Here is a 23213-nt window from a genome sequence, read left to right as displayed (position 1 = left end):
CATGTGTCCGATTATTTTAGTGTTCTTTGTTCTAGTCAAATACTTTCATGCATGCATTTCATAACTTACGACTATTGTGTCAATATAGACCAAGAATGGTTTTGTGTTATACTCCTCACAGTTACGTGTTGGTGTTTTGTATTTCAAATATGACATCTATGATGACACTTAAGGCTGTACTGATCATATATCTGCATTTCTTGTTTATTTGTTATACTGATACAGAGAATATGCATTTTGGCTGTTTCATTTAAATGGTTAAATAGTTTACCAGCAGATTCCCCTCTAAGTGTATCTTATAGAAATACATTAAAGTACCATCAGAATGTATAAGTTAGTTGGGCTAAACACTATCTGCTGGTAAAACAAAATGTTTGTGACATCCCTCCACTTCCCCTCTTTGAAACCACAGCTCAGTTTCGGTTTAATCACAAACAGTTAAAATACCATATTATCTGAAATAACAGAGATATTTGGAATTGGACAACTTTATAATCTATCTGAAGCTTGAGATTAGGAGTGCCGAACAAAGCAGATAGTATTTAAAATGTGTGTACTAAAACTTTGTCTAGATTTATATGTATTATTTTGTAACATTACAACATAGGACTAACAAAAAAGAATCTCAAAGCTTACTACCATAGATGGTCTTAAATGGTCCTAAAACATGTATTTCATCAGTCTAAACATTGCTTGAATAGGTAAGATAAGAAATGGCCTCTTCTTGTATCTTAAACATGTATCATCTTTATAAAACCAATCTGTTTTAACTTTGAGCCTGGTTGTATTATGCAGTCTAAAAGGAAACGTAATTTTTAGAAGTAGCCTGCCAGAGTCACTGGTGGCTTGTAGAGGGGAAGTGAACCTGGAGGCGGTTAAAAACCACTAACAGACCAAACTAAATCATCTGGTGTAGCATACTGTAGTAACCCAGAATGATCTTTTCTTTGGGTGTTTACTGCAGGTTGCTTTGTATTTATTTATTTGTGATTAGATATTCAGTCTAAGATATAAAGAAATGAGCTGTCTCAGATCAACCAGAGGCCACAGAAAAAGAGTAAAACACTCATTAAGGTATATAATAAGTGTGTTAAAATGTGGTTTTGTAATAACAGAGCGTGTGTGTATGGAGCGTAGCCATCTGGCAGGGGTTCAGACTTGCAGTGGTTGTGTGAATGCTGATGGATCAGATTAGTCACCATGTTGGCAGTGTATCAAACCCCGAGAATGTCAGCACCGCAGAGATAAACACCGCTTAACCTATTTCCACCTAACAACAGGCCGGGTAATTAGCGGCAGATAAAAGCTCATCAGTCGGACGGCGGCACCTGTCCTCCGCAGCTCCTGCTGTGAGACTTCATTTTGTCTGGTTAATATGATGCGACAGTCATTCATGCCAAGGTGGTTAATGTCATTGTTTCAAATGAATGTGGTTCAAAAACGATGTATTGGTTTTGTGACACTGTTATAGTGGAATGTTTAATACAGCGTATTTCTGATATTTATTAAAGATCACATGGTATTCCATATGATGTGTGTTACTGAGTCGGGTCACACAGAGTTAGAGAGACAATGGTCGTTCTGAATTATCAATAGATGTGTTCATATTAAGTGAGCTGACATCGAGGTTGGAGGAAGTTCAGAGAAGGCCTTAGGGTATAAAAACAGTTAACCTTGTTTAAGTTGACCACTCCTAAAGGACGTCATGAGATAAGTAAACTTTCCGTATAGGGAACATACAAAGTATAGCATTCAGAGGCAGAACATGTGATATTGTGTGTTAGCTAATGTGAGGAAATGTGTGTGCGTCCTGTCAGGAGTCCTATATATGTTTCTGTAAAGTTCTACTACTTGGGATCATTGCTTCAGCACTGCTTGAGAGCAGAGGTAATGTTTTCCTTATTATTATTGATTGTTGTACAACGAAATAATAATTGATCAACTATACCTGTGTTTGTGTTTTATTGATCCCTCTCTGTTTCATTCTTTCCTGTTGTGAGTGCTAAATCGCCACAACAACACTGACAAGGATAATTTTCAGTGTGAGGAACTTCAAAGGATTTATAAATAGAGCAAATATTGGGTGAGGGCATAACATTTCAGAACATGCTAAAAAAAAAATATTACCATCAGTTTCAGTTTTTAAATGACTTGTTTCCTTACATTCCAAAGTCCCAAAGATGCTCAATATACAGTGATTTCAATGAAGTAAAAGCAGGATATTATCTTATTTAAGAAACAAGAACCATCGAATGATTGTCATATTTATTTAAGCATACATATATATAATTTTTTTACAAAACAACTACTGTATCTTTGCGGACAAAATAAGGACATGGTGGTTTGGTATCTTATTTCCATATTTCTAAACTGCAATTTCTTGTCTCCAATTGGCTGTACACCACGTGTATATATAAATGTAATAGGAAATATAGGCCGACAACATTGCAGATTTATTAGTTTGACTAGTTTGGCATATAATTACATTCTGGATAACAATCTCAAATATAATGTGCTAATTTCCATAAAACATGAATATGGTATAAGGACTCAGTTTTGTCATAATTACAGCAGCTGGTTTGCATTGCAATACTTATTTATTAATGTTGAAATACTTTTACTCCAATTTACTTTCGACCCCAGTTCTCTAAGAAAGTCATAAGGCTATCACCTTTTAAGCTAAAGACCTAGCTAGCTGCTTGAAATGTGAAGGTGATTTGGCAATGAATTTGAGCTAAAGGTCTTTCTGTGGCTGTTTCCTGTGGTTACTGTGACTGTGACTGCAGTGGCTGAATTTAACAGCAGCCTTCTCCTCACCTACACACTTCCTGGTGTGATGAGTTTGCCCTTCGTCAAATACGATCATCAGTCACGCTCTGTTTAGCCTCTCTGTCTGAAACAAGGCTCAGTGTCTGAAGTCCTGCCAACCAGCTAATCAGCCAGCCAACTGCTTCATTAGCCTACACACACACACACACACACACACACACACACACACACACACACACACACACACACACACACACACACACACACACACACACACACACACACACACACACACACACACACACACACACACACACACACACACAGTTGAGCTGTTTAACTGATGCTCTTGTGAGAGTGAGAACACTTGGCTGGTAAAGTACTCGCATTGGCTCAAAACTTCGAGCCTCTCCGCCTCGAGTAAATCTGCATCTTTACATTTTTTGCACTTTGAAATGAGGTCAACATTAATACATTAGCATCAGTTCCAAGGCTGTTTAGTTTACAAGAAGCCTGTGATGTTATGTAATGGTTTCATGTGTGAGAGAAGTGCTGGAAAGAGACAGCAGAGAATTCACAGTTCATGAGACATGCAGGATGTTCTTATTCACTGCTGTACTCGGTCTGTTTTTAGATTTTCGGGACAATGTGATGTTTCAACTAAACTGAACAGTGAACATCCAGGAGTTTCACGAAAATGACAAGAGCCTCAAACACTTTAAAGGACACACACGTATGCACTTTGGTACTGCATTGTGGGTCAGGAGAGAACATCTTACTGTCAACACAAGACAATGAGATAAACAATTGAGTTGCATTGGCCACTTTTTATGTTTGAAAATCAAATCTTTAAACGGTAATTATGTTGCTTTGTCTGCAGTACTCTGTATCAGAACTATACCACCTTGTCTGGTGCAGAATACTTTGTAAACATCATAAAAGTAATACACTATCAAATTGAAAAGAGAAGTACCACAAGCTAACTTAAACTGATTATGAGATGAGCTGTACCAATATCTGTGTTGTGTATTTTCTTACCACATTGACTAGCTGGTCTGTCAAATTAAAAGAGCAGAAGTGTGCGTTGTGCAGCTTTAGTATGAGCTCCATGGAAACATACTCTTAATATTGAAAGGGCACCGGAGAAGCACAGACCTCCACAAGGCTGTTTCAACAGTAAAACAGTTTCATGAAAAAAGGCATCAGATCCTTTCATAATCCTGTTGACAGACCAACAAACTCAACCAAAAACATAACGTCTGTCACCATGAGCCACTGACTGGAGGGATTAAAGTTAATCTATGACAATGCGCTGTTCAGTCTGTGATTGACGCAGCAGCTCTGCTCCTGTGCCAGGGGAACACACACCTGTCAGCCAGGTGAGGACACCCGGTCAGGTACTTGGGCTGGCTTTCCTCGGTGACGCTCATGTGTTCCCGAATGACCTCATGGACTCAGTGACGTAGACTGTGGAGGGCTCGACTGATGTAATGAGGGTTGTTCCCTGTTTAAATCAGGATTTGGCATTTCCCCTGATGACATCAGGCCCAGAAGACTTGTCTGCTGGATTAGTTTCTGCTTCTCTGTCTGCGTCAAGGTTTCTCTCAGCTTCTCAAGGGGTTCCTTTTATTGCCAATGGGAAAAAGTAAGAGCAGCTCATGTCCGATAACCCTAAAAAAAGACAGAAGAAGAAGAAGTGTGGCTCAGCATGACTAAGATTTACTAAGTAAATAATGACCACATGAGAAACTCAATCTCACAGTTTTACAGGGGCTGAGATGGTGTTATAATAAGCAGAACATCTCCAGCATATTATCCCCTTTAGTCACATCGTTAATTTATTTGACTGAGAACCAGCTCCTACACACTCCAGCGTCTTACCTGCAGTTACAAGGACAATAAAGACCATGCTTCAATTGTTGCTGAGCTGCATTAACTCAACTAATACCCCCAAACGTTAAATAGTGTATCTAATGCACTCTCACCTGAAGGGAGACTTGCACATCTCTGATAAACATTACATCGGATATAAAAAAAAAAGACACAAAAAAAAAGAAAGTGAAATGTTAGAATGAAATCCAGTGTAGAGTTAGTTCTAATTTCTAAATCATACAATTAGAATCCATAAATAACCTCTATAAAATTAAGACAAATTCAAAATAACTTGTCTGTGTAGGAGTTGATCATCACAAAAGCAGGACAAACTGCAAGACAGTTGAATTCTATTGTGAAAACATCAATTAATATTCATTCTATTTTTTGTACATTTATAGCCGCATGCATCTAAGGTCAGTATTTTTGAAAACGGACGAATGGAAATGTCGAATATATTGTTTATCCCTGATTATTACTTAATTGCTGCCAGCAGAAAGATTTAGGTAAGTTACTACATAGAGTTGACGTTCACATGCGTTTTGTGTATTCTGATCAACACTGGAAAGCTTTTTGTATGTCTGCTCACACGTGGCATTAGGATGCATCTGGAGTCGTCAGATCTTACTTCCCTTTTTTCCGATTTCACAAAACAAAACATCCTGGTGTGTGAACTCAAAAGACGGCAATAATGGGCAATGTTTGTTTTTCTTCTCCTTATCTTTAGCTTTTCTTTATCTCTCCACCTCACACATGGGCTCAACTGTTATGACACAACAAAGGTTGATACTGATCATCTAGGTCACTTAAGATGCTGACATTTTGTTTAAATATTTATCATCACAATGTAACAATTACCTCTGTAGAGGTTCCACAGATTTGACTCTACAGATTATGTTTTTCATTACCATGTTCAGGCTAAATCTACATTGAAATGTCCAGCATCATGTTCTGTGATCACACAACTGCTTCAGTATTTGTAACGGCCCGTCTACACAGCAGCGTTAAAAAAATCTTCCAACGCTTCTCTGCCCATTGACTTTGAATGGGGTGACGTCACTTTGCCTCGCTTTTCGCCGAACTACATTGTGGGGAAGCAAAGCGAAAATTTCCAGGATTTTCAGGATTTAAAAGTTCAGCAATGTTCAACTTTTGAAGCTGAGCTGGAAGCGTCAGCCAATCAAATCCCGTTTATGCAAATCTGACAATCAAGTGCTAGCCAATCAAACCGCCTGCAAGCTGGGAGCCAGACCGCAGTTCATTTCCTCATATTCCAAAAGAGAAATTACGGTAGCAAATCACCCGGTTCTTTATGACCAGACTATTTACCGGGATACAAACCGGAGGAACCAGGCATGGAGGGAGGTGGCAGAGACAGTGGGTGAAACTGGTAGGTTTTCGCCTGTTTGGGGATTTTATATCCAGTTTACTTCGTTTTAACATTGCTATTGCTTTGTATGTCGGGGCGGGAGATTCATGTGATTGGTTGTTGGTCGCATTGCTCGCAAAAAATCCCCAAGCTTTCAGACACGCCCACCTCCAAGATTTTCAAGATTTTTTCAAAGCTGCTGTGTGGACGGGCCGTAAAGCAGTGTTTTGTCTACTAAAGTAGCAATAGTAGCGTGTGCAGTCTAACACGCATGCATTAGCAGAGACCTTTCCTCTGGATTTTGTTCATGTATTTTTAGTCAAACTCCTTCCCCTGTTTCTCTCAAATCACTGTCAAAACTGACTTCATGCGAGTTGGAAACATTGCACTGAACTTGTTGCCTGAAGCAGAACCCTTATCAGATTCAACATGAAACACAGATTAGACACACCCTGTGGATGAAAACACCCACACACACACACACACACACACACACACTCACACTCACACTCACACACACACACACACACACACACACACACACACACACACACACACACACACACACACACACACACACACACACACACATACACACACACACATACACACACACACACACACACACACACACACACACACACACACACACACACACACACACACACACACACACACACACACACACACACACACACACACACACACACACACACACACACACACCCACACCCAAAGAAGATACATCTGACTGACCATCTGTATTGCTTGGTGTGTGTTTGTGTGCATAAATATGCATGCCTTTCCAATGACAACAGAGCTGAACCCCACTCCCTCCACACCCATAACACACACATGATCCATCCCTTTCTTTTCTTCTCTCAGAGCTATACTTCACACGCTATGTTTTTAAAATGTGGCTGAATCAAGGAGGCGCATTTCCCCCTCACCTGTCTATTAACTGAACAGATCATTCAGAAAGTATTTGGAACGTTGTTTAAACTAATGTCACTGCTTTATTTCATTTCTTTATTTTACTCTTGGTTTATTACACACAGTCACACAAAGAAGGTGTTAGCATCACTTTATGATTCTGTTGTCGGACTCTATTTGCATAAACGATCATGTGATGTCATCGAGGCTCATAAATGCTTCTAGCTAACCAAGGCCAACTGTTTTAATCTGCTGAGACGGAAAATGTGCTTATGATTATCTACACAAAAAAACATGACCATGTTTGACCCTGTCTCTGAAGGTTAATACACACACTGTGCATGTTTGGTCTAGTTAGATCACACACACACACACACACACACACACACACACACACACACACACACACACACACACACACACACACACACACACACACACACACACACACACACACACACACACACAGCTACTCAGACGTACAGTCTTATCAGCCACATCCAGTTTTCCGAATAATTGTCTCTGTGGAGGTTTTAGTGTCCCCAACAGGCTGATGAAGAGACACTACTGCTCTAAACAAGTCATCTGAACCTCGTTTCATATTGATACAGCGTGTTTACTGTAGATAAACTGATAATTCCATTGACCACATTGAATTAATCTGGTCCGTCACATAAACACCTTACTCAGGTTGATCACATTAGGATTATAATAGTGTTGTGAACAGAGCTGGATTATACATGTTAATCCATCACAGAGACACTCTGCAGGTGCAGCTTAGTCTGGTGTCTGTCAGTCACACACAGGTCAGAGATACAGCAGTATGTTAGCCAATCAATAGACAAATAATCACCAACATTCTGATGGTGACAATTAAGTCGTTTATCAATAAAAAGATAAAAGTCAATAAAAGTCTCTCAAATGTGGGAATTCTCTGGAAACACATTTGAGTTTGAACTGCTTCGGATTCACATTTGTGTGTTGCTTAAATATATTTACAGATGGTTTATACCATTGATTCCTGAACAGTTCACAGGCAGCAGATGGATTTATTAGTACTTTAGCTTTTGAAATTATGCTTAAATCATAACCTGTACAATATATACCATCTGGTTGTTTTCACACCACAAAGAAAACACACGGAAGCACCACAGTGCGACTGACATCTTTTAAACAGCCCCAAACCAAACCTGCCAAGCACCTTGTTAATTTAAACTGAACTAAGTATTTTAGGTGTGAAAGCCACCAATAACATCAACAGTAAAAAGTGCCTTTTTGTGTTTTAATCAAGAAATAAATGTGAAGAAGGAAACACGGAGAAAATGACTGTGTGTGTGTGTGTGTGTGTGTGTGTGTGTGTGTGTGTGTGTGTGTGTGTGTGTGTGTGTGTGTGTGTGTGTGTGTGTGTGTGTGTGTGTGTGTGTGTGTGTGTGTGTGTGTGTGTGTGTGTGTGTGTGTGTGTGTGTGTGTGTGTGTGTGTGTGTGTGTGTGTGTGTGTGTGTGTGTGTGTGTGTGTGTGTGTGTGTGTGTGTGTGTGTGTGTGTGGAGGAAGCAGCTATCAGTGTGCTCTTCAATACATAACTAGAGCAAATATCACTGATCCTTCCGGACAAAGCAGGACTCATGAGGACAAAGAGGTTAGAAAGTTATTCAGTAAATAATATATTTGGTATGACGCCACGCTGCTGTGTCTGGGTCTGGAGATCATTAACATAGTGTCACTCCATTTATATCTGGTTTTAAAGAATGCTATGATGATCACGTTGGGCGATAGATAAAGGGTCATTTATTGTAAGATAATCAACTTTCCTAAAACAACAATACTCCAGTTTAATTACGTCAGAGTGTGGTTAAAGATTTGGAGACATATTAAGTAGGCCTTAATAAAAATGGGGATTCTGCCTTTCGCAACTCTTGTGATTTAAAAATAATGTGAGATGTGTTTGAAACAATAAAGGAAGGGAGTGATGAGGATGCAGAAAGTGCTCAGAGCTGAAATTGGCTCTGATTAAATTATGAGTTTTTCAGACTTCCTGGTTAATCTGACATTTTCTTTGTAGTGATTTGACAGACTGTGGTTTAACATGATCTGAAGGTCACAGCAGAGAGAAAGAGAAATGCATAAGTGTAGGCAGATGATAGAGTTGGAATGACATCATTTATTTATATTTAACTCTGCATTTGAGTCCACTTTTAATTGTCCAGGTAATAAGGATGAACATCAGATATATTTGTGGTTTGATTTGTTAGTAGGACTAAGAAATGCATCAGGAAGCAGACTAGCTCAAATTGAGCAGTATAGTATTTGTGTTTTTATTTAAATGCCTCTCATAGCAACTGTTTAATACCCATATTGAACATTAAAAGTAGAAAAACCTCAAGTGGAAGCAGCGAAAATCAGCTTTATATCTGGTGGAGCTTTAATTGCTGGCAGGTTTATCAGAGTTACAGAGACAGACGAGAAAAGAGGGAGGGAGAAATGATGTGATTTATGTGACAGAATAAAATATAGCCAGAGACAGAAAATGCAGCATGAGAAGAAAAAGGGGAACAGGAGAGATCAGGCCATAAAAGTACAGAATAAAAACATCCAGCAAATGTTTTTCATCTCAAACTATTTGAATCATCAGTTTTCTGTGAGACTATGTTGGCCCTATTTTGAGATAAAACAAATACCGGCTATTATTAGTCGTTGTTCATGACTCAAACTGAATAAAATGACTCAGCGTCCCAGAAAGTTCCATCACATCAGTCCCCAGAAACCAGGCCTGCAGCTGGCCCTGGTTTCCTGTGCAATTCAAATAGAGCTGGTGTTTGGCTGTCTGAATTTCAAATCAGAATGAAACATACAGCAGCGGTGTGTTCCTTAATATTTAAATCAATAACTATTAGTCAATGGCGCAGGAAGTATTCAGGTCTATTAATGAAATCAAAGTAGCATTCAAAGTTATTATACTATTGTAGCTTCGATAAGTCTAAATGTTGCTACTTCCGACAAGCTTAATGTTCAATAATACATTGTGATAGTTTCTGATTATATTTTGATCTAGACTGTCAAAGTAGTTGAACTGCAATTAAATACTGTAATGTGACTGCAGTGTTGAAAGCTTTGCTATTTTAGTTTGGGCCCGTTGAATTTAAGTCTAATGGCACAGGTATACCATTCTTTGAAAGAATGATGTCATATATTTACTAAATATCTTCCCAAGTCTAAAAGTAGGGTATCCGTACACCAATCATCCTCATCCTGCTCGAGAGGGACAGAGCAGACTGGATTTTTCCGTTCCCACAGAACGGAAACTTTCCACAACATCCCAGAGAGATGTAGCAGGCTGGTTCTCATGGAAACGTGCCACTGGTCAGATAATGAGACCGAGATCCACAGCTCAGATACTGGGACAGGTTCAAGGAACACTGGGAAAACACTGACGTCAAGTCTGGCACTCTTATCTAGAATGTATTGATGTTTGTGATTACAGCATTTTAACAACATTAGCATACAAGCTAAGAAAATCAGTTGAAGATAGCAAACAATGTAGCATTTGCTATTATATACCAATCCTGTTGAATGTCAGTCACTGATGAAGAACTGCATGATCCTAAGGGGGTGTGGGTGTTTGTTTTTGGGCTTAACCAACATGTTGTTATGTCCTAATTGTGATTTGTTGTTGACATGAGATGAGTTGGAAAATGAAATTAGTGCAGCACTGAAGGACACTGCTCAGTCTTCAGTCTTGTAACCAAGTGAGTGGGGCTGTGTTTGGTACGAGCCAGGGATCAACCTGTAGGTATGAAAAGGGAAGCCAATGTAGACGTGACTTTTTAAACTTGCCTTCACAACGGGGGGTGACTAACCAGGGCGCAAAATGAAGAAGATTGTTTAGAAGTCTATGAGAAAAAGTAAAGGCTCTTCACCTAATTCATTACCAAATCAAACATACTCCTAATACGTTTATGGTCTAAAGTCTATTTCAATTAAACATGCTGTTAGTTTTGTAAATGATGGACCCATTCAGTGAAAAATAGCCCTAAAGCTCTGTATGTTTCAGGGTGTGGCTACCTTGTGATTGACAGGATAGTCTGCTTGGTTTTATCTTAACATTTTATTACAGTACTGTATGTTCGCCTTTTTATAAAACAGAATTACAACAATTTAGTCACCTTAAAATGTTAAGCTTTTAGTTGTAAAAAAAGATCAAGATGGCAAAGGCCAATGCTCAAAACGGTGACGGCCAAAATGACAAGATTTCAAAGCCGTAGTCCACACGCTATCAGACGTCGTCATGTTGACTACGTATTTGCAATCTATGGTCCAAGCACTAAGAGTCAGCATTGAATGTCTCGTCTGTGTTTACTTAAATCTGGTCAGATAGGTCCTGATTTATAGAACACATTTTTCGAATGTGTCGCCATTTATTTTGGGGGAGGTTTTTTGTGGCTGCTTGTGTTCAAACAAAATTCCCCATTTGCAAAAGCTGACTTAATGTGATCATCAATAACAGATGTTTGGTTTAGAAATATGCTGATATATCTCAAAGCACAAAGTATCCTTTTGCCAACAGTAAAAAAAAACTAAGATCCTAACAACAACCAGCCCTTTATACTTCCTGCTTATGTAAGGGTGATTGCACGAAATGACACAAAACACATTACGGATGTCAAAATAAAAGGTCAGGTTGTTGCAGCATTACGCTCAAAGACACTCCAACTTCAGAGCCAATGTGACCCTAAATGTGCCACTCGATCAACTCAATCTGCCATATGTGTCTTTACATGAAACTCCAGCTACTGTCATCCTCACGATCACCTTCATCCGCTCAGGGTATTTTTTGGCTAATGAGCTCTTTCCATTCCCACACAATAGAAACATTCCACGACATTCCGGAATGACGGTTTCTGTGGAAATGGAACGCTGAGAAGATTCCATTAAGTGACCATGGCTACAGTAACTTCAAAAGATAACATCATAAGACTATATATAGATTTATGTGTATACTTTCATTGTTTTAATAATACTAGAGTGTCTAATAATAAGTGGAAGTCGAGACTGTAATGGTCTTGGTAATGTTCATCTGTATTTTTATCCAGAGCAAGCTGACTCATGCTGCTGACATCGTGTTGTGGTGTTCATTTCCATGTATTTCTTAATGTCACGCTGTGCGTAGTTTCCTTCTAGTTCTTACATATTTCCCTTAGTGCTGACAGGCACCCACAGAGAATGAGGATTGTTGTTACTCTCTGTGTTTCGGAAACAAGAGCATGATGGTTGGATAAGGGCTCTACCGAATGTAACTTTGATTATAATAAAGTGTAGGAATGAAGATTTAGAACTCTTCGCCCTATTTGATTACCCTTAAATAAAGTGTGTGTGTGTGTGTGTGTGTGTGTGTGTGTGTGTGTGTGTGTGTGTGTGTGTGTGTGTGTGTGTGTGTGTGTGTGTGTGTGTGTGTGTGTGTGTGTGTGTGTGTGTGTGTGTGTGTGTGTGTGTGTGTGTGTGTGTGTGTGTGTGTGTGTGTGTGTGTGTGTGTGTGTGTGTGTGTGTGTGTGTGTGTGTGTGTGTGTGTGTGTGTGTGTGTGTGTGTGTGTGTGTGTGTGTGTGTGTGTGTGTGTGTGTGTGTCCTGTTCCTTAGCAGAAGGTCCTCAGGTTCTGGTTCCCTCTGGGGTTTGGGTTCCAATTAACTTTTGGTGTGTTCTGTTTAAATCTGTGCTGTGTTATTGCACACGCCTCAGTTATGTATTATTTATAATTATATGAAACTGCATATTATGTGTACTTAGTTTATCATGCTATAATGAATCGAGTCCATTTCCATATTTATGTTATATTGCCTGTTTTCTGATTATTTACACCTTATTTATGTTTTTGTTTCTCAAAAAATAGGATTATTATGTCCTAAACTAGCTCCATCATTTTGATTTAGGTTGTTTGTCTTTATCCTTGTGCAGTCATACAAATAAAATATGTATTGAATCAGTCAATAATTGATATAATTACTACTTTTATTATTACGACGGAAATGATGCCTTTTACTGGCTTTGTGTTAAACAGTGTTTGACCTGGTATATAATATTGATTTAAATGTCTGGATGTAGCACTGAAGGCTTCTGGGGGGTGCACAACTTCTTGTATGGCGGTGATGATTTAAACAAAACACATCAAATATAAGATACAATTTTGTTGGTCACAGAAATGGTTTCCTGAAAGCATTTACAGAATATGAGGAGAGTGTTTCTGCGGTGGTAATACATGTGTGCACAATTACAGTATGTGTGGAGAATGTGCTTTGGGATTATGTGTCTATGCAGATGCCGTAATGTTATGTAACTAACTGCTGTGATGTCAGTGAGTTGAGCTCCTTGGCCTGCTTTCACGTCACGGTCTGTTTTAATCCACAAGGTCGACAGAGTGTCACAACCTGATTTCAGCAGACAGTTGCGGGGAAACACACACAAACAAAGACACACACACATTGTTGGTAACACCTGTAATAAGAAAGTGCCCATTCTGATTGAGGAGTCGCTGTATGCTGATTTTCTGCTTCAGACACTGTTTTATTTGATTTCAGGCTTAAATTGAAGTGTGTGCGCTTAACTCAAATGCCTTCATCTTTCTGAAATGTGACTGAAATGAGAGCGATACACTTCATTCATCTCGGTGTGTCTGTCTCTCTGCAGGACTCGTAACCTCTCTGGTGGCTCTCCCAGACCTCGGCACACCAAGAAGACCCACTTCATCAAAAACATGAAACAGTACGACACGAGAGGCAGCAGGTGGGACACACTCAACATTCTGACATTACAGGTTTACACACAAGCAAAATCAGTTTAATGTTTAAGATAAAAGAAATTATTTGAACATTATCAAAATGTCTTTTTATCTAATCCTCTGATAAGTCGGGTAATGACGTGGTGGGACAAATAACTTATATTTATACATCTTGTACAGTATGTATGATTGAAGTTAAAGTAGCACACATTTGAGCAGCGTGTAGAGTTACAGAAAAACAGCTAAACACAGCAAGGTCAGGCCAGCTGGCTTAGGATGTTGTATGCTGCCTATTAGGGGATCAAATGAAACAAACAAACAAAAACATTGAATACCTTCTTAACGCCATTTACCTGGTTAAATATTTACATTTTGCAGTTTTTTAAAATATGTTCTGACTTTGACCCTGCATTGTCAGTTTGCAATATCCCCTGCACTATTTCCTCCTTGAACAAATTTCACTATTTCTTTTTCACTAACCTTTTAAAACACTGAATGTATACAGTAGCTACATTCTCCTATGTTCCCTCTTGTATTAGCCTGAACATGTCAAATAAAAAAAATGAACCAAATATGAAATTAAACCACAAACATATTCACTTACCTAAAACATTACAATTTATATTTGTAGTTATTTGAGGTAATTGTTTGTAAGATTTATGTCAAGGTTATAATGTTCATACTTCCAGCTTTCCACTGTGCCTCGGTGTCTTCAACCATGAACCTTCACTAACTCTGCTGACATGCAGAAGTGTGCAGCTTTTATTCCACAGGTGGAGAGGAAGGCTGTTGGTTTCTCTTTTGGACAGTGTTGATGTCTAATCGTTCCTCTATTGTTCTCTATGTTAGTCCTTCCTTGAAGGGTGTATGAATCCGACCTCTGGGTCAAAGGAACGCAGGCATTCTCATCAGATAATTATAGACGGAGGGCAGATTGTTTTAGAATAGATGCAGCTGAAAGGGGCAGAGCTGGTGTTTGTCACCATGTCATCACGCAGAAGAGAGGGCAGCGCTCAGAGAACATTTAATGTTAGAGCTCTGCTGCCTCACAAACTGGTCTGAATGCTATGTTGGGGATATTTAAAGGATCATCAAGTGAGACTGTTGCAGTTGTTCAGCTTCAACGTAGCACTGAGGAAAATGTGTAGAATTGAACAGTACGTTGAATATTGTCTGTATACATGGAAACACTTTTAAAACTTCACGTACATTTAAAAAATCGAAGTTATTTTTGGACAATTTAAATAAAAGTAAGTAAAAGAGAACTGAAGCTCTAATTGTGTGTTTTCTATGAAATATAAATCTACATGCCTTGATGATGTCATTCTTTATAAAGCCTTCTTGATCAATTGTTTTCAAGCTAAATAATAAACACAGATACTGATTATCCGTAATGTTCCCATTTATCTGGTAAACTGAAATCTTACCGGTCACGTTGACCAGACAAAAATGCTAACTTAAAAACAATAATTCCAAACTTAGACATGTTGTGACTGGGATGCAAAAAGCCTAATCTGTTAAAGAACTGAACAAAGACAGCCTACGGTTAAAAATAACACTGCTCTAGCATACATCCTGTGTACTGAGCGTTTCCTGTTGGTTAATGCTGAATTATTTTGTTTATGGATGTTGAGCTGAATTAGAAAATACTTCCGAATTTTCCCTTAATGTCTCAGGATGTTTGACTATCCTATTTTCTTGGTATTTGTGTGCAGTTAGCTCAGTAGTTGCAACCCATGTTCCCAGTGGGATGTGTCTGGGGTTTTTCCTTAAGGTGCCCCCACTGTTATGAAATGTGTGTTGATAAATGGCTGCGGACAGAATCCCCAGTAGAGTCACGCCTCCAGCAGGCCTGTTGTGATGATGTCTAATGACCTCCCTGGCGACTTCCTGCCCTTCACTTGTGTGTGTGTGTGTGTGTGTGTGTGTGTGTGTGTGTGTGTGTGTGTGTGTGTGTGTGTGTGTGTGTGTGTGTGTGTGTGTGTGTGTGTGTGTGTGTGTGTGTGTGTGTGTGTGTGTGTGTGTGTGTGTGTGTGTGTGTGTGTGTGTGTGTGTGTGTGTGTGTGTGTGTGTGTGTGTGTGTGTGTGTGTGTGTGTGTGTGTGTGTGTGTGTGTGTGTGTGTGTGTGTGTGTGTGTGTGTGTGTGTGTGTTATGGATGTCCACATGTCCAGCAGAAAAGCCTATGTTTATGGTGAGGACAATCACTTAATGCCTGTAAAAACATCTAGTGTTTGAATTAACTTCTATCTATTCTCTTTATAACTCTACACTAGTGGGACATTTTTTATTACCAACTCTTTTAAAGGTGGGGTAGGTCATTTTGGAGAAACCAGCTCGTGTGTGCTAGAATTTGAAAATACGCAGCCGGAAAAAATCTGCCACTTCCTCACAGAGCCCCTCCTCCAACACACACGAACGTGCACATGACCAATGAGGGCACGAGATAAGTTTGTGCACAGATGGAAGGCTGACAGGCAGGTAGGCCATCCAGTTACTTTAGCCGGGCCGGCTCAGATGCTTGGTCGTGCTTTTTACAGCGCCACGGCTTCCACAGATGACATTTTTTAATGGATTTTTTGTCAAAGCACTTCAGATATTCATTGCTATCAGGATGTTAAGAGCATTCCATGGAATATAACAAAAAGTGTATCTCGAGCCGGTTTCTCAAACTTATACCCACCTTTAATATAAAATAAATATGAGCAAGAAATGATCCCCTTTAACACCCTGCCTCCCAAATGTTCTTGAAATATATCCCTTACAAAATATCCCTGTCCTACAAAATAGAGTGATGCAGTAATGAGTCCTATAATCATCCTATAAGACTTATCATTCGACCACTTCCTGTTCCTTTGAAGTCAATGGTTTTTTAACGTGTTTGAGGTTAGAATACCTATAGCGACAGCAGGAAGCAAACAAAGTCGCTGAGAGGCTGAGGCCGGGCCTGTTTGACGTTGTGTGACACGCTACAAAAAAGTACTTGCTGAGATCAAAAACTCTGTTGCAAAATAATGTGGTTTAATGAAAACTGGGATGATCAACTTATTCTCCTTGGACATGTACATCTTTATACTGATCAGAGCAATAATTTCAATTTGCGGTCAACAAAAAGTACAACGGCCCTGTGTCACCCTCTCTTCCACACACACCTCACGCGGGTGAACAGGATTATAATGAGTGCCCCACCATATCCATGTGACCCAAGCCAACCAATCAATTTTGCTCAAACAAATATCTTATATTAAAACAAAACACAATACTAAACTTGTTTCATGGCTCCTACAACACCGCTGCCAAGGTTTTGGTTCTTGTATTTTAATGTGTGTTATTTATACCTCTGGACTGTGGGAAACAGTATTTCAATCGTTCTGTGTGTACAAACATATTTTGAGATTGACAATAAAGTTGACTTTGACTTTTGAAATAAGGTCTGTGGTTAACTCAAGCTTTCCACGTGTATATGACATAAAACACAACAATAAATATCCCACTTGTGAATGTCCATAACTTCGATGTGTCACAGAAGCAGCGGTTTGAAACAAGTGACTAAATGAGACTAAACGTTTTCACTCTGGGGCCTTTGACTCAGCGCTGGTGACGCACAGCCATGCGACCGTGATCTAGTTCATATATAGCATTACGTTTAGCTTTTTATTTTTGTCAATTGTATTCAGGCTTCAAAAACCACAAAGTGATATCAATATGTGAAGTCTGAGCAGAATGTGTACAATATAAATGTTTGTTGGACACACAGCTTATTTTCTGCCTTTTTACAAAATCCAACAGGAAATCCCTTTGCCTTTTGTCGAGGGACCCCTTGCGTTGCTAACTCCCCCGTTGCCGTTCAAAAACATCTCATCACTGCACCTCTCGCATCAATCAATTTGTGTAAGGGTGCAGGCTCCATATTAGTTATAAGATTTGGGTTTGCTCCTTTTTAAGCTTGGGTTTTATTTGCTCATATTGTTTAATCCAGGTTATGTAACTACTTTGGTTGATTTGCTGCTTTCTCTGCCAGTCTTCTGATTAACTGCAGTTTGATTTGGCCAAATCTTCCTCTGTTGCTGTTCACTCTGACAGTCTCCAGATTGACTTGATGTTATATCTTTGGTTAACCTCAGTTCTCTCAGTGTGTGGCCTGTTTTTATTGTTTAGTGCCCTCAGGGTAACCCAAGGTCAATGACGAGGTCTGATAGTGGTTCCACATACTGTATATAAACATGAAGGAGTGTGTATAAATGATTCATCATCACAAACACTCAAGGGTAAGTGTGTTTATGTTTTCACACACTGCGAATCACCTCCCAGTCTCTGTGGTGCCTGAGCCAAAGATAATGACTGTGAACATGTTCCTCTGAGACACAAAGCAGGCGAGCAACGTGCAGTCTCTGCTTCACAGGGGTTTATACTCCAGAGGATGCGCAATTAAAACACACGCACTATCCCATCGAAACCCCATTAAACCATGTTGTTATTATGCAGTGTCTGGATAAAGGGGCAGGGGGGTATACTACGAAGCAAGATTTTCGCTTAGCCGGCTAACTTCAGGGAAAACTCGGGGTTTCCGGTCCTACGAACCTGGTTCTCTTTTTAGCAGGCTAGATCTCCATGGTAACTTAGGCTGTGCGGCTAACCACAGGCTAAGAGCTCAACTCAGTGAAAGCACTGCCTGCTGACCAATCAGAGCTCAGTGTGCGGAGTTTAAAGCGATCAAGTAATATCACAGGAGAAAGGAAATACAGAAAAGCTGCCGTTGCAGGAAAGACGGCCGGCAAAAATCACCGACTGTGTGAACGTGAACATTAATAGAATATCACCTCCCATCTTCAGAGCAATCTGACTATTATAACATTAGCGACATATCACATCATAATGTATCATACATTTCCTTATCTGAGTCAGCTGAGCCGTATCTGGCCGTGCAACACTTACAGTGTCACATACTGTATGCATAAGTATTATTTTAAGCAACACATTAAGTTGACGAAACACTCGAGACAAATGTAATTAAAGTCAGATCCACTCGTGTCTTAGACGGGGCAGTGATATCATAAACCTGTTAATGTACGCATTCAAACACTTTTTCTTTTACCAGCTGTATTCACCTTGCAGGTATAGCTATGTGGCTTTTATCCTGGATACAGTGTTTAGGTCATGGATGTTTAAAGTTTAACTTCTTCATATGTCTAATATTATAGTTGACTTTTCATTCAGGAAATATGACGCTGCGCTGTCAGTACGCTTCTCCATGTTTGTGATTGGTCGAATGCTCCAAATACCACCCCTTTCATGTGAACGCGCACCTAACTAGATAGGGCACGGCTGGCTTGAGCGATCCACTTGATGAGCTGCGTCGCAGTACCGTTTAGCGAGAGCGCGTATGTTTTGGATTAGGCCAACCGGCTAACTCAAAAACATCCAGGTTAGGTTGAACCAGCTTCGTAGTACAGGCCTCAGGTGTAACACTTAGGTCAATTAGGAACGTGTCGAGTGTGTGTTTTGACATTTTTACTTCATGTCAGAGCTCAGTTCCTCAATGTTTTCCACCTTGTGAATAAATCTAATTACCCTGCGAGGAACCGCCAGATGTCTCACATGTTTCCAGTACACTTTTATTGAGTGTGGACCTGAGAAAAAAACAAAAGATTTTCACAATTAAACGACCTCAAACAAACATCTGGTCAGTGGATTAAAAACAACAGCAGAGATTGAGATTAAAATAACAGGTAAAATAAATTACAAAACTGAAACTAAATCGAATACATTTTGATCAAAACTAAATCATGATTTGAATACATAACCTGGAATAAGTGTAAACATTTGCATTGCCATTTAAATGTAAACAACAAAAATAAACTGAGTAATCTCCATTCAACATAATTATATTGTTGTAAGATAATTATTCATAATGTTTTTATTCAAATTGTAAAATTAAATACATTCAATTAAATCCATTCCACGTATTGCAATTTGTTTCTAAATATTTGATATTATAAATAAATGTGTTTATCCTGTTATGTAACTATTCCATCAATGGGATGAATGAAGACATTTATGTTGGTTGGAGAGTCGTAATGTTGCTTTAATTAATAGCACAGCCCTACTTTGGTTGGTTTCTGTGTGTTTAATTGGCTCTAAAAGTGTGATTAAAAAAAAAAGTTCAGCTTGGCAATGTGCCGAGTGATCCCTTTTTTCCCTCAGCAGTCAACCTAACAGATGTTATAACGTTAACACTAATGTTTGTTCGTCTTCCAGGATCGTGCTTATCTGCGCGAAGAGATCTCTGTGTGCTGCCTTCTCTGTTCTGCCCTACGGAGAGAGCTTCTACCTCAGGTAATACACACATATACTCACACACACACACACACACACACACACACACACACACACACACACACACACACTTTTAGATCGTCGATAGGGGAGGGAGAGATGTGATTTCCTCACAGGCGGACTAAAAAAAGGGAGCGAGAAGATAGTTGCTTTTTGAGCGGGCAACAAGATTTCCCCATGTGCATTAGAGCCTCCTCAGTTGTCCTGAGGGCTTTCAAGCTGCTGACACACACACACACACACACACACACACACACACACACACACACACACACACACACACACACACACACACACACTGATATAATCCGACTTAAACTTCCCCAGAGATAAGCGCTCAAGTCTCCGTAGACTCACTAATCATGTTTTCCTATTCTCTCTGACTCTTAACACACACACATACTCAGATACTGTATTAACACACAGCTGAAAATACAGATGTTACAACAGCTATGTAAACTTCTGCTTATCCCTTTCTCTCTATCATGTATACACACACACTCACTCACACACACACTCTCTCTCTCTCTCTCTCTCTCTCTCTCTCTCTCTCTCTCTCTCTCTCTCTCTCTCTCTCTCTCTCTCTCTCTCTCTCTCTCTCTCTCTCTCTCTCTCTCTCTCTCTCTCTCACACACACACACAATTTCAGACGATTTTATACCAGAACCCTTATGCATGCTTAGTATCACGTCACATTCACGCCACACATGCACGTCATAGTCAGCATTGATACACAGGAAAAAAGATTATCACACAGATAACTATGAACACACGTACACTTCCTCCTTTATCTCTTTTCTACGCACACACACATTCAGTTCTTCAGGCAGCGTGAGAAACACTGGTCTTTTAGGAAGGGGAAGTGCGCTCAGGCATCTCATTTCCAGTGTTATCTTGTGTCTGATGCTGTGGTTTGAGACTGTGGGAGATTGGCTGTAAATGTGGTTGTGGTGGGAAGTGACCTTTGACCTTTCCCTCTCAGGTCAAGGAAAAACGTTGTAAACACATGTATACCTGCATCATTCTGTCTGTCTGGGTGCTGCTAGTCTTTATAGCCTGTTATTTATCAAACAGATCGCAAAATATTATAAACTATATTGAAAATGAACGGATTAGCCTTCAAAACAGACTAGAAATGTAAATCCCTGCTGGATACATTCCTGCCGGGAACGACTCTAGTCGCTGTTAATGTAGTGTTATTGTACTGTCAGATAACCAATAGTATCAAAGCACTATAGGCGCGGTACAGTGACATCATAGAGGAACGACAGGTAAAAGCAGACTAGCATAAGATCTGTGTGGATGTGTTAAGCAGGGTAAAGATTCACGTCAAATATAGAGTTAAACTCACATGTTTTAATTATCACAACATTAAGTACAACTCATCTCGGACCCAAACCATTTTCTGAACAGCGAATATGAACAGCTACCATCTAATCGGAGATACAGGGTCCCGCGATTCAATAAGGTCAGACTGAAGCATCCTTTGTGGTCCAGTCAATCATCACAGTAAATACAGAGCTGAATCCCAGATCAAATGCACGCTAAAGGGACTTTGAGCATGTTTTCTCTCAGTGATTGTGCTGTTATGTTAAATGTTTGTTATTAGTTTTTTATGTATTTTGTTTTGGTCTGACCATTAAAGACCATTAAAGTATTATCGTATCGTAAGTACCATCTTTCTCCCTGCAGTGACCCGACATTAAACCACACCAGGAGGAGACACTCGTCGGGGAACATCTCCACCACTCTGGAGATGCTGCCGGGGCTGGAGGGCTTCCAGCTGGACCCCTACGGCAGGGTGGGTCAACACACACGTAGATGTTTTTATCATCAAAGAGAGTTTCACGTGTTAAAGGTCCCCTATTATACTGTTTTTCATCAATATATCATAGGTCTCAGATATATTCAAACATGTCTCTGAAGTGTTTGGCTCCAAATACCAAACAGATCATTGTAGCATCCCATAATCCCCTCTGTTTCAGCCCTGTTTCAAAAGTGCTGATTCTCTGTCTGTTACTTAGATGAAAATAAGGAGCCCCTCCCCACGCCCATGTTGTTGTTGACTAACGGCCCGTCCACACAGCGGCGTGCGTTTAAGCTTGGCAGTGGGCGTGTCTGAAGCTTGGGGAGTTCTCGCGAGCAACGCGACCAACAACCAATCACATGAATCTCCCGCCCCCGACATACAGTTTACGAAACAGGCGAAAACCTACCAGTTTCACCCACTATCTCTGCCACCTCCCTCCATGCCTGGCTCCTCCGGTTTGTGTCCCGGTAGGTGAACAGGGACTGATCGTACAAGACCGGGTGATTCCCTACCACTATGATTCATTTCTCCTCCATTTTTTGGAATATGAGGAAATGACCTGCGGTGTGTCTCTCGCAGCATACACTGGATTTGATTGGCTGACGCTTCAGAAGCTTCAAAAGTTTTGCAGCGAGCCACGCCAGCAAAGCTCCACTTCGCTTCCCACAATGCAGTTCGGTGAAAAAGTGACGTCACCCCATTCAAGTGAATGGTGAAGCTTTCAACGCACGCCGCTGTGTGGACGGACCGTAATGGTTAAACAAGCCAAAAAATCGTTATGACATCATAAAGTGGCCAAAATCTGATCAGCTCATTTTCAGACTAATAAAATGGATCAGGACAAAAAGAGAGGGGGTCTTTGTTCCTGAAACTTTCAGAATCTCTTTCCACAGAGGAGACACGTGTTTATTTATAGAAGACATGAAAAAGTGGATTTTGCACAATAGGTGACCTTTAAGATGTAGTTAATTATTCTATTTCTCCATCTTTCTCAGTCGGTGTCCTACGCCCAGTTCCTGTACCCCACCAACGCCCTGGTGAGGCAGAAGCCGGCGTCGGCCTGCGACCTCACGCTGCAGATCCCCGTCTCCAGGAGCACACACAGCATGCCGGGCAGGAGCGCCCCCCCCAGCCGGCTGAACAGCACCGTGGGACTGGACTTAGGTAACAACCACACTGACAACAACACACACACACACCCACACACACACACACACACACACACACACACACACACACACACACACACACACACACACACACACACACACACACACACACACACACACACACACACACATTGTTTCCCTAGCATTGGATTTATTTCAACTCTTTAAGTCAAATCAAGGCGTGGATAGAG

At 40.1% G+C, this 23213-nt stretch overlaps 1 protein-coding gene across 1 annotated transcript in view; it reads left to right on the top strand.

The window, feature by feature from the left end:
• cables2b (Cdk5 and Abl enzyme substrate 2b) overlaps positions 1–23213 on the top strand; it is a 42621-nt gene that overhangs the window by 4707 nt on the left and 14701 nt on the right. Inside the window, exons 3-6 of the mRNA XM_079676992.1 lie at positions 13619–13714; positions 19966–20043; positions 21736–21844; positions 22849–23017. Coding sequence (XP_079533118.1) covers positions 13619–13714; positions 19966–20043; positions 21736–21844; positions 22849–23017 — 452 coding nt within the window. The remainder of the gene's footprint in view (positions 1–13618; positions 13715–19965; positions 20044–21735; positions 21845–22848; positions 23018–23213) is intronic.

The sequence above is a fragment of the Notothenia rossii genome (assembly GCF_949606895.1).
Source record: "Notothenia rossii genome assembly, chromosome: 4".
In the NCBI taxonomy this organism is placed as follows: domain Eukaryota; kingdom Metazoa; phylum Chordata; class Actinopteri; order Perciformes; family Nototheniidae; genus Notothenia; species Notothenia rossii.
This window is presented reverse-complemented; position numbering and strand designations above follow the sequence as displayed.